The sequence below is a fragment of the Nematolebias whitei genome, chromosome 9 (genome assembly GCF_014905685.2).
Source record: "Nematolebias whitei isolate Nwh7 chromosome 9, NemWhi1, whole genome shotgun sequence".
Taxonomy (NCBI): Eukaryota; Metazoa; Chordata; class Actinopteri; order Cyprinodontiformes; family Rivulidae; genus Nematolebias; species Nematolebias whitei.
The window spans coordinates 43,912,108-43,925,419 of record NC_056506.1 but is presented as its reverse complement, the minus strand read 5'-3'; the positions used below and the strand labels follow the sequence as shown (position 1 = coordinate 43,925,419).

Genomic DNA, 13,312 nt, shown 5'->3' with positions numbered 1-13,312 from the left:
TATATATATATATATATATATATATATATATATATATATATATATATTATTATTATTATCAGCAGCAGGGCAACACTTGTGAGCCAGTAGAGGAGCTTAAGGGAGAGAGAAGAAAAAGAAGAAAGACTAAAAATAAAAAAGATAAAAGGCTGCAGGGAATGCAGTTAAAGAATAAAGTTTAAAAATCCAGACAGAATAAGAAGTAACGCAGTTGGAGAGTCTGGAAACGTTATGTTAAAGTCTGTGAAACTGAAAGTAAATCTCTCAGATTAGAGAGGTAAATCTAAGTGTTTATTTGGATTTGAATATCCAAGATCAGGCTTCATAATGATGTATGTTTATTTGGAACAAAGTTGCAACTGAAACTACTCTGCAAATCAGCCACAAACCCAACGGTGACTTTATGTACGACTGAAGCTCATGCACTGTTAGGCTTTAAATAAATAAACTCAATTTTCTGTTTCTGCAGCGTTTAATCAGTCCATCACTGAAGCTGCAAAACGTTTCTGGAAAAACTGTATTGCTGTGTTTAAATGTTTGACTTAAAGGTAAGGCAAGATTAGTTATAAAGGCAGTTTGAAGTGCCTTTAAATGTAACTTTAGTGCCTGTTTAGCAGAACTGGAGTGGTACTTAAAATTTAAAATGTACTAAAATTTTGGGGATTATCTTTTTATAGATCATGGTGTTGTTGTAATTCTTGTCAAGCAGTTTGGTCAGCTGTGGTTGTTTTTAAATGTGCTATATGAATAAACTTTTAATTGAATTGGTGTTGTTTAAGGTGACCCTCAAACACTGATCAGTAAATTAAGCTAATGATACCGTCTTATTGTGTGTGAACAATTTACTGACTTTGTATTTATCAGGGAATTTGACCTAATCAGTAATTTTGGACTTGAAATCTCTTCTGCGCTGGTTTCGTTTGATGTCTCTTTGGCCACAATTTTAAAGCAGTTTACAACAAAAGGAGAAATAATAAAACAAAAAAAAAGGAAATATAAATCGTGGTTTACGTCAAATAATCTTTACCTAGTCTTTCAAAGTTGCTGCAGCAACCAAAGCCAACTAAAGTTCTATTTCAGCTAGATTAGCATGACTTTAACCCATTTCGCCTTGTTTAGTTTGAACTCTGGGGGGCACTACATTCTTTGTGCCCCTGTCGATTTTGGGTTCCTTCCAGTCTTTATATAAATGTAACTTTGATTTATTTCTGAATTTATTTCTAGATGCCCTTATGACAAATAAATGAAGGCATGAGTGAACATCTCCAAGTCTGGATTAGGTAAAATATAAGGGATCCAAGTGTTCATCCCTGTGGGACTCCATTAGCGATTGCAGTTCATTTTAGATGTGTAATCACTGATATTTGCCACAAATGCTGTTATAGAGATGCTGATAACCTGAGCAAGTTTTACTACTCTAGTAAGTTCTAGCATGGCACAATGGCTCAGTTGGTAGAGCTGTTGCCTCTCAGTGAGAAGGTCGTTGGTTCAAATCCCTTCTGAGTGGAGTTTGTATGTTCTCTCCATTCATGCATAGGGTTACTCCGGTTTTCTCCCACAAACCAAAAACATGCATTTTAGGCTGATTGGTGACTAAAATTGTCTCTAGGTGTGAGTGAGAGAGTGAAGGGTTGTTTGTCTCGTTTGTCTCTATGTGTCCCTGTGATGGACGGGAAACCTGTCCAGGGTGTCCCTCACCTCTTGCACAGTGATGGCTGGACATGGGCACCAGTGACCCCCGCAACCCAGAAAGGAAGAAGCGGGTAAAGATAATGGATGGATGGATGTTCTAACAGTAAACATTTTGATCCATACAATAAATATATGGAGAATAAAAATCCAGCACAGAGAGAGGAGTGGGCTGGACACTGTGAAGTTATGAAGACGTTAAGGTCAAATTTCTCTTCTTGTTGCTGCTTTACTTTAGAGAAACAAAATTTATTATGTCCTGCGAAGGGTTAAATATGATTTACAGCTTTAGGTGCTGCTTTATGCATGAAATGGTTCTCATCCTGAAAGGTTCACTACTTTGCTTTCAGGCCCATATTCCCCAGCTTTGGGATGACCGCGCTGGTCCTCCGAGGACCAGCACGATCCATTTTCATTACTCACCCCATGCTGGCACTTTGTCCTTTACAGCACCACAGCAGCCATTTATGAGCCACTGCTGCTCCCTTTATAGCTGCCCAGAGAGACCTTTTACCTCTTCATCCTTTTTTCAGACAAACAGTCCTGAAGTATATCTCTTCTTACCTGTCAGCCTGCCTGCAGGGACCCACAGGATGGACATTAACACAATTGTTCAAAACATACAACCTGAACTCTAACATCTAAGCAATTTATTATTGACAATGGATCAACTTACATTCAAACAAAAGCATTCATTCACAGCAATTTAGGCTCAAATTAAACTTGTTTGTCAGTTATTTGGTTGAACTGCAGTAGCTGCGATGTAGAGGTCTGTATTCACATTTCACTCAAATGTCAAAGAGGAATAAAAACAATATGTTCTGAGAGGAACCAATTACTGCATATTGAGAGTGCACAACACTTCATTTACCTCCTCCCACAAGATCAAGACGGTCCACTGCCTGAACGTCAAGTTACAAATAACAGAAAGTTGTAACTGGTTTTCGTTTTGCAAACCTACAGAGTCTTAATTCTTCAAGGAAAAACACACTCTTGTGTTTTTTAGGATGTTTTAAGCAGATATCCACTTAGACTGTGCTAGTAAAGATGATGTATGAGGCGCTATACAAGTACAGTCCATTTACCATTTTACCATTTAAATAAAATAGTGTTTTTGTTGTCCTAAACTTATAAAATCATGCACTCTCTTTGGTATTTGGTCATTTTTATAGGTTTCAGCAGATTATAACGGCAAAGTCAAGAGTTCATTCCATAGTTAAACCAGTCTGAAGTCTTAAAAACAGCTGCTTGTATTACTGCCATCAATTTATTTTTCCAGGATTGTATTTAGTTACATCACTGAGATCCAGTGTTTTTTGCAGAACATCCCTAAAAGGGTATTAGTTGTCTTGGCTGTCACAGAGGTCCGGTCAACTTATGCACCTTACATAATTGTGTTTTTAAAAGGAAGCTTATCGTTTCCAGTTTTTTAAAAGATAGTGTCACTGTCTGAACAGCTGGTTAAAACACTGACTGAGCATACAGTTAATCTCTGCCCTGCCATGCGATGCAGGGGACATATATGTTAAAGGTATATAATAAATCTAAAACTCAAAAACAAATGGCTGCTGAGTCCGATCCTCCACAAGCTTGGAAAAATTCAGGCGTGTGTGGTCGCCATAGAAACTGAAACTTTAACTCCAAACTATGGCACCCATCTCTGTCGACACCATTTGAGCTATTTCTGTTCCTGGCAGTGTGCCAGATCAGATGCAGAGTCTGGAGTGTGCATCCTGTGGTTTTTATGTAAATGTGTGTTTGTGTGTGTGTGGGGAGGGGGGGGGATACTTGAAGCGACATTGAATTAATATTTAAAAAAAAGAAAGACTAGATGGTTTAAAATTCAGTTCAGTTTATTTATACAGTATAGCACCAATTCACAACCGAAGTTGTCTCGGGGCACTGCTCAGAAACATTCACGTACTGTATTTTCCACCGTAAACGTCGCACTGCCCTATAAGTCGCATCAGTCCGAATATGTCTAATAAAGTGGAAAAATCCATAAATATGTCACTTCACCGTATATGTTGCATCTATTATGTGTCACCGCTGACGCGTCGTGTTTGTTACACGCCGCCGCTGACAACCCAGAAATGTGGGCCGGTGTTGTGCCAAAAATGGATTGGCTGCCAAATGGCGGCAGCGGGAGCATGCACGGGAGGACTTTAACAAGAATTTAACAAGATTAACACCTAAAAACAATTATTTGTTTGCTCGAAAATATAGCAAAGGTGTGTCTCAGTTTAACTTTTCCTTAATAAATGCACTTTGACGGTCAAATCAGCTGCATTTCAAAAGCTGATATGCAGAAACATGAATGCACAGAGGGCGACTCGCTGTGTATTTCTTCAAAATTTAACAAGATAACCCAAAAACATTTATTTGTTTGCTCGACTTTATAATAAAGGTGTGTCTCAGTTGAACTTTTTCTTAATAAATGCACTTCAATGGTCAAATTAGCTGCATTTCGCTGTGGTGGCGCAGCAAAATGAAGCTGATCTGACGGATGCTCCAGGCAGACGATGGTGGCAGGCAATAATAGCCACTTTACCTTTTACATGATACAACGGCATGCCATACTGCTCGACTGCCATCTAGCGGCTGAAAATGGTAGTGTTCAATATTTTTAGTCAGAATGAATGAAAACTGTCATATCTCAGCCAAAATTTGGTTTATAAATATAAGAAAAAAAATTCATAAATATGTTGCTTCAGCTTATAAGTCACAGGGCATGCAAATTATGTAAAAAACTGTGACTTATAGGGCGAAAAATACGATACATAAAAATCAGTTAATAGCAATATTTATCTAAGGAGCCAGCAGATTGCTTTGAGTTATCACTTCATTGCAGTCTCCCATCCTAAGCGAGCACAGATGCAACAATATATTTATATGTAAACATACAAGTAGGGAACCCTCGGGGCCTTCTCCGCCTTCATGTAAATTGAATTTTTATTTAATATTTTATATAAAATATTTATTCTCTTTGAAACATTTTTTTTTGTGCAAATTTTCCTATTTTTTGTAACTGCAGTTAAGCAATAAGAAATAAACAGTTTTTAATTAATAGAAATATTGTTATCCAATCAGATTATTTTAAATCTTTGTCTCCGGGCAGAAAAAAGCTTGAGGAGAGTTCTCATTGGTTAGGACTTCACTGTCAGGAGAGAAGGTGGAGCTGAGTCAGAGCCTCTCCCGGGTGAGATCGTTTAATAACAATCAGGAAAATGAACCAATTATAATGTTGCTGTAGAGTGGGTGGGACCAAAACACAGGGCGCTGAGCCTTCGGGAATCCCCTGCAGGTATTGTACTTTGGTTTCATTACATCATGCAATATTACAGAAACAGTCAGTTATGTGGGTTGCTGTCAAATTTCAGCATGGATGATTGAAATTACATGTTGTACTTGAACACAAGAGGCTGGCTGAGCCACATTGCATGCTGGGTAGTCTTGAGAAAGAAATGGGTGGATTTTTTTCAGGTGCATTCAGATGGGTCGTCCCTGTTGGTTGTTCTGTTTAGTGTTGGGGTGACATTTATGTTCAGGTTGTTAGTGACTAAAAAAAATAGCACCATAAGTCAGATGTACCTGATGTTCTGAAACCTGTACCAGAAAGTATAATGATGTAATCGGACCACAACTTTGCAGTGTCATTGACACAGTTATCAGGTTGCTATAATCCTAGCTGAAGGCCCATTCATCAAGTCACGCTTCATCCTACACGTGCTGCTTTGCATCAGACTGATAACAGCACCCTGTGCTGAGCTTTGAATATGGAGCACACCTGTCAGTACTGGTTAGTTATTAAAGAATGTGTGTACTCGTCGTTACCAAGAAAATATATGTTGCGCAGGCTTTAGAGGCTCGCTGTTATGTTGGTGCAACAGTAAGTTATTATAAATGCCATCTACACGTCATGCTTTACAGTCTGTTTAGTAATAGGGTTTGCTTTTAGCTTTAATAACTGCTTTACACTTGTCAGGATCCGGGTTTTTACTTTCTCATTAGCGTTTTGTGTTTTATGATGGTTTTTTTTTTTATGTTTTGTGATTCTTGTGTTTAGCTACGTTACTTGACTTTTCTTTTTTTTTACCATATGGTATGTTTCTTTTATCCCATCAACCATTTCTCCTCGGTCACTTTCTGTCCATCTTTCCTGCCACACAGTCGCGCCTGTTCTGATTTCATTAGTCGCAGCTGCAGCCACTCGACCCATCAGCCCCAGTTCATATAATCCTGTTTCTTTTTACTCTCCAGTTAAGCATTACTGGCTCTCAGACCACATTCTGGTTCTCTTTGTGCTTCCTGGACAGCCTTTTGTTTTTCTTAAAAAAAGAAGAAAAAGTTCAGTTTATTTTTATGGAAGCTCCTTATGTTAGTCTGCATTCCTGGGTCCAAACTCATACTATAATGTGACAACGATATATTGTTTATGGACTTATAGCTGTTATGTGAGTGAATAGCCCAGTGCAAAAATGCTATGACATAGAAGCACACTTTAAATTGAATGATTTATTTTTGTTTTCCTTGAGTCATTTCCTACTGCTTTGAAAGAATCAATGCCAAAAAATAAATAAAAACATGAAAACATGTTGCTCGATCAGGTGTAGTTGTAAACTTTGCAACAGACTGGAAACAATTTATCCATTAAAAAATAATCTAATTTTTGAGGTAACCCAGCTTTGTTTGGAGCTCTACAGCTCAGGTACACTTCGCAGTAGAACCATTGTTCAAAGTTTAAACGGGTCACAGAATAATGGACTTTACCAGACTGAACTGGCGTTTTGATCCCTTTTATAGTTTTTACACAATTGGCCTTTAAGTTTTATAATTGTTGAAGATTTTACCTTAAAACCATGATGTCACACAAAATCTTTTAGGATATCTAAACCTTTCATAAAAACTTTTTCTTAATCTTATACAGTTTATACGTTCAAACATTGAAAAAACAGACATTTTTTACATTAAGCCAGTGCGGAAGTGGCCAAAGCGGAAATGGCCGGAATCACATTTGAAAAAAACGGAATCACATTAGGAAAAAGAAAAAACGGATCACATTAGAAAAAACTGAATTATATTTGAGAAAGTGGAATTACATTTGAAAAAACAGAATTACATTAGAAAAAAACGGAAATTACATAATTTTTGAATGATTCGTTTTTTTCAAATATGATTTTGTTTTTTTCAAATGCGATTACGTTTTTTCAAATGTGATTCCGGCCACTTCCACTTTGGCTACTTCTGCTTTGACTTAATGTAATTTCATTTTTTCTAAATGTAATTTTTTTTTTCAAACGTTGTTCTGTTTTTGTTGTGTTTTTTTCAAATGTTGTTCATTTACACCTTAAGGACACCGTAGAAAGGACTTATAGTTCTATTTTAAGTTTCACGGCGTGCACCCATTCAAACACTCATTAACTTCCACTGAATCTGAGCGCAGACGTTTCTCCCTGAAGTTGGAAGTGGAGCATCTCTTTAACTTGTCAAATCTCCTGCATGCAACATAAAAACCTAAAAATGATCCACTGGACACCTCTGCCACTTACACTTCAGGTTTTGTCAATCTGATATACAATTTAGACACTGGTTCTTTCTGGTAGACTTATTTTTAACTCTGCGTTTATGTCTGCTTGTTCAATTAAGAGTGCTGTCAAAAAGTGAGAAATACAGGTGGGTGGAGACCACGATAGCAGCTTTAATATTTCTTCAGTTCTTGTTTTTTCACACTTATTTTACAGTTCTTATATAAAAATGGTGACATCTTTCCAACTTGGATTATTATAAAAGTAAATGCTGAACGGATTGGGCTTTATAGTTTTAAATCTGTTGGAAATTTGTGCAGCAGCTGCATTGGCAGCCTTCAAAATCTCTTCAGACGTGGTCTAGTTTCTTTATCCTTTGCTTCCAAGGAGCCCAGCTTTCTGAGCTTTCCAAACTCGAACCAGTTTTATTCTTCCTTAATAATTCATGCCGTCATGGCTCCAGACTTAGACTGCTGTTGTCAATAATTTACCTGCAGATGTTCTGAAGCACAGCTGAGAGGACACTGGCTGGTTCACAGAAGAGCCAGCACATCAGTTCAGGCCTCGTCTCTCTGAATTGGTTTCCTGTTTAATTTAGATTTGATTTTAAACCCTCCTGATTAGTTTCAAGGCTGTCGGGGGACAGACCCATCCTCCTTGTATCACAGACGTTCTTCAGTTGCTCTCGGCTCTCTTGGATGTAGCTGCAAATCTGTCTCGTTGTCATGGTTAAATCTAAACTGTGACACAGCTTTAGAGTTACTGCTCCGAGCTGCTGTTAAATATAACATCTTCTTCCTGTGTTTTTAAGTGAAGGATAAAGATGTAATAACTGTTGAGTTTGACTAAATAAGCTTTTATCATGTCAACAGTTCTGTTGTCTGATGAAGTCTGTTTGGGATTTTCTTTCAATTAAAACCTTGTCTACTCTATGAATATTTTTATATAAATGTCTTTCAAACTGAAAAACACCCCTGTGTATAGGAGAACACAAATGAAGGCGTTGAAATAACTAGGGATGCACGATATTATTGGCACGGTATCGGTATTGGACGATATTAGAGATAAAAGTTAAATATCAGACATCAGCCATTCCATCAAAATAACTCACCGATATAAAAGGCTTCTGTTTTAAGTTAATTTTTAAGAAACTATCAAGTATATCTATTAATGCACTACTACTTATGCGCTTTTCACTTGTCGCTTGTGAACAGATTGAGTTTAGATTTGTGAAAATTTACTAATTTGCACTGTTCGAGTGTTGTCATTGTGTTAGAGAGTAAATGTCATAAATAAATTTGACATTAAACATAATCCATGTTGAAGTGTTACATCATTTTCAGCTCCTTTTTGGCATCTGCATTTGTTAGCAGGCCAAACTGACAATGACCATGCAGAATAATGTATTTTAATTCCACAGCAGAGAAAGCTATGTAGTCTCTGTAAGTACTGTACTTTTCGCTGTATAAGTCACACCTTTTTGCATAAATTAGCATGCCCTATACAATGAAGCGACTAATATGTGTTTCCCCCCTATATTTATAACCAATTTTTGGCTGAGATCTGACGATTTTATTCATTCTGACATGGAAAATATTGAACATTACCATTTTCAGCCACTAGAGGGACCTCAAGTAATATGGCAAGCCAAGTGTCTCATTAATAGGTAAAAGTGGCTATTAATGAGACTTGCCTTGCCATACCAAGCCACCTTCGTCTCACTCCGGAACTCCTGGAGCAAACTCGAATCAGCTGCATTTCACCGTGCCGCCCAGTCGAAATGCAGCTGATTTGACCGTCAAAGTGCATTCATTAAGTAAAAGTTAAACCGAGACGCACCTTTACTATAATGTCGAGCAAACAAACAATTGTTTTTAAGTGTTAATCTTGTTAAATTCTTGTTAAAGTCCTCCCGTGCACGCTCCCACGGCCGACGTTTGGCAGCCAATCGATTTTTGGCACAACACCGGCCCATGTTTCCAGGTGGTCAACAGTGACGCTTACGTAATAAATGCGACTTATACGGGGAAGCAACGCATTTGTTTTTTCGACTTTATTAGACATATTTGGACTGATGTGACCTATACGGTGGTACGACGTGTACAGCGGAAAGTACAGTAGGTATAGGGAAAAAACTATCGGTACTGGATATCGGCCAAAAATCCAATATCGTGCATCCCCAGAAAAAAAACATGCAATAAGGTTATAAACAGCATACAAATACTTACAAGAACAAAAACATTGTATGTAACCGTTTTTTAACATAGGTTAACACTTTATGATAAATAACATTTTCAACACATATTAAAGTTTTAATGGCAAAAATGGTACAACGCATGAATACAAAAGGTTAAATCTGCACCGTTGTTGTTTTCTAGCACGTGTGAATGGATGTGTGCAGCATAGTTTTACCAAGAATTTGAGTTGGTCAAGCATAAGCAAATGGTTTTATTATTCTAAAGCCGTTAGGACGTGAGTGAGAGGAGCATCAGTAAGTTTAAGTATCCATACTGCTGTGGGCAGAGCTCCAGTTAAATTATTTAAATTACAATGTTTGTGCATCCCATTTTCTGTAACCGTCAACAGACTGGGATGAAATCTGACCTAAATGAAGACAACGTGGGCAGAAAGCAGGTTGGCCTAAATTATCCAGGAGCTTTGATTTCACATCTAAACAGGCTGAACATTGAACCATGAAACTCAACTCAGGAGCAAAACTTGAAGGATCTGGCAGTTTCATTTTCATTTCATATATTCGTTTAAAAGGACAACGCACATTAATCATTTTCAGTAATAATAAAGTGCTGGAATTAGAACGACGACTAGATTTCATCCGTAAATGAGGCATGAAAAACGAGGAGCGTGTTGACAGGGAGGGGTGGTGGGTGAAATGCGACGCAGGTAGTGAGTGTTTCCAGTGGCCATGAGATGTACGAGAATAAAACCAAGGAGGACTTCATCTGGGAGTCAAACCTGAACCCTTCTTACTGCGAGGCGCCAGCGCTAACCCTCTGCTCCACCATGCAGCCAAAAAAACAGAGTAACAAAGCATGAAAGGTGAAAACCAAACCATAACAGGAAGGGATCCTTCTGAAAACACAAACAGCAAGAAAACAACAGATTCATTCAGCTCGTCTAAACATGTTTTTTCATTTTTTTAAAGCTCGTTGTTTCTGGTTTGCTCAATATGAAACGTCTCTGTTCAGCTCAACGCCAAGAAACAGACTTCGAACTTTGAACACAGCGGCTCTTTTTGTGTCCAACAAGCCACAAATCTACAGTTTGAGTTGGAAGAGACCAAAGAAGAAACACTTCAGAAGATGCAGAACAGAAAATCCTTCTCCTCGCGCCATTTTTTTATTGCTTCACTTAATGACGTCACCATAAAGTACGTTTGTCAAACATCTATAAAGCTTCTTGTCATGTTTTGACCAATCAGAGCAGTCATGGGTTTCCAAATGAAGAAGCAAAAGAGGTGCACGGTCTACAAAAAAACGTGTTCGTGAACAATAAATCACACTTTACACCAAAAATCAAACCCTAAACCTTTAATTAAATATAAAATGGGCACTTTGCTTGTGTATTTATGTGCCTGTGTTTTATTTTTCTTCGTTAAAGCAGTTTGTGATTCCAGAGGACAGAATTATTCGCGTGTACAACAGCTCAACAGCAGCGATTATTCAGCCGTGGCGCTGATGTCACGAGGTGAAACGTTGTCTTGTGTGATTTCTGAGCGCAGATCTGTAATCACAGTTCGTCAGGAGGCTGCTCGTGTAATCGCACCAACCGTGTCGTTTGCTGTCACGAAGAAGAAACGCTTAGATGCTTCCCTTTTTGCATGTCCAGTCTCATTCTTCTCTTTTTGTTTTTAAATTAAAGACGAGTGCAAATAATAAAATCTGGCTGGTTATTCAATCATTTCTTTCCTGGGTAGCTCGGTACTGAAACTTCTACAGGTTGTTTTTATATATACACTTTTTAAATTCAACCGTGACAAGCTTCAGTCTTAAAACAAAGGGATTCTGTGTTTATTTTTTCCCAATTTCAAATTGTACTTTTCTTTAAATTTTACTAAGATGTCTTTATTTTGAAATGACTCCTAGTTTTAAGAAAAATGAGACGAGATAAGGTAGAACTTTATTGATCCTGCAGGAAATTGTTGCAGTTGTTTAAATTCATCAAGGTCAAGGTTCTTTATTGTCATTTACATCACATGTGGTACATGAGGTGGAATGAAACTGTGACAATTGTGACGAAATTTAACACATTGACCTGACTCCGCCATGTTTAACAAGACTCTACAGGTCTACCTGCGGAGGAAACTAAAGACCCTTCATGTCAGCAGGAGCACACTGACCTTGATTTGCAAGTACCTGATTGAGTCCATTTTGAAAATGTTCTTAAACAAAGCTAAGTAGGCGCATCTTAATGGTGTTAACTAATGGTGATAATTCTACTAATCTGGTGATAATATTCATACTCATCTGCTCACACAGACTCATGTTCGTGCTGCTGTTGTTCAGTTTATTACTGTTTTTGCACCAAGTGTTTAGCATATTTCTTAGTTCATACCTTGGATCTTATTACGGTGGTTCTTCTACATTTTGTACTTTTGTTGGATGTAACTGGGACCCTGTGTACACAATTTCCTTCCAGCACATGTACACGTGATGAGAATGACAATTAAAAACACCTTGACCTTGACCTAACGTGGTCTTTATTAGTTTCGGTTGTTGGTTCTTGTGTGTGTATGATGAATGTAGAGCATGTCAAAGGAGAATTTCTACTACAATTGTGGTACACAAAGTTTTATCTTATGTTATCTTATGTTAATGAATCAATAGCAATGACCCAACAACATTTGACCTTTATTTTGGACCTTGACCTTGAAGCTGGGGTGATGATTATGCATTAGACTCTCCGTCTAGTGATGATGCATATGTGTTTGAAGTTTCGTTAACTTATCTTGAGTGCATCAAAATGGGAGTGGTGGCACAGAGGTTAGAGAAGGTGGGCTTGTGATTGGAAGGTCGCTGGTTCAACTCCCGGTACAGACAACATCAAAATGTGGGTGGGACCTGCCTCCATCATTTACCCCACTCTAGGCCCTTGAGCAAGGCTCTTAACCCCCACCATCACCCTAGATGGCAGCTCTCTGCTCCACACAGAGGGCTGGTAGCTCAGTGGTCTGTGGTTGTGTCAGGAAGGATATCCGGCGGAAAACAATTGCCAAGTCTTCGTGCGACTTAGTTCGCTGTGACGACCCCTGAAGAAGGGAGCAGCCGAAAGAAGAAGAAAAATCTTGAGTGCATCAAAAGTTACGTTTGGGACAAAGTTTACACACAGAGACCAAACCATAATAAGTCCTGCCTTTGACGGGCGTATAGAACTAGAACTGACCTGAGCTGCTGCTTTGACGAGTTCAGAGTTGGGTTATGTCCGTCCTCTATGAATAAATGCTCCACATTTGTCTCGTCCTACAGATTTGCACTCCAGACCTGGTGGTTTTTCTGGCCTGCACCAACCACCGTTTGAAGGAGAGGCTGCAGAAACGAGCCGAGCAGCAGGGACGACCTGACGACAACCCAAAGGCCATCGATCGCCGCCTCACTAACTTCAAGCAAAACACCATTCCTCTGGTCAAGTACTTCCAGGAGAGGGGCCTCATTGTTACGGTGAGCCCAGCAGAAAACATCTTTTATTCACAACACTAGAAGCTAAAAAGTAGGGTAATTAAAAAGGTGTCTTTGTTTATCAGCAATCTCGAGTGATTAATGACCTTTCACAACTCAGACGTTAATAGTTGCAGAAAATGAGGTAGAAATGATCCACTTCTTTTACCAAAAGAAATACCTGAACACAGGTCCCTCAGAAAACACCTGAAGAATCAAAACAAAAGAAGGATATTGCTTAAAAACATTGGCTACGATGTAGGAATCTTGAATGTTGAACACCATCAGAAATGTTTGTTTTCTACATGTCAGGGACTATTTTATTCATATGGCAACTAGGGATGCACCGATCCACATTTTTAAATCTGGATATCGGCCGATACCGATCCAGTTCTGATATCATGACCATTGATTTTACATGAGGCT

At 38.4% G+C, this 13,312-nt stretch overlaps 1 protein-coding gene across 1 annotated transcript in view; it reads left to right on the top strand.

The window, feature by feature from the left end:
* ak5 (adenylate kinase 5) overlaps positions 1-13,312 on the top strand; it is a 101,171-nt gene that overhangs the window by 32,509 nt on the left and 55,350 nt on the right. Inside the window, exon 6 of the mRNA XM_037681882.1 lies at positions 12,698-12,889. Coding sequence (XP_037537810.1) covers positions 12,698-12,889 — 192 coding nt within the window. The remainder of the gene's footprint in view (positions 1-12,697; positions 12,890-13,312) is intronic.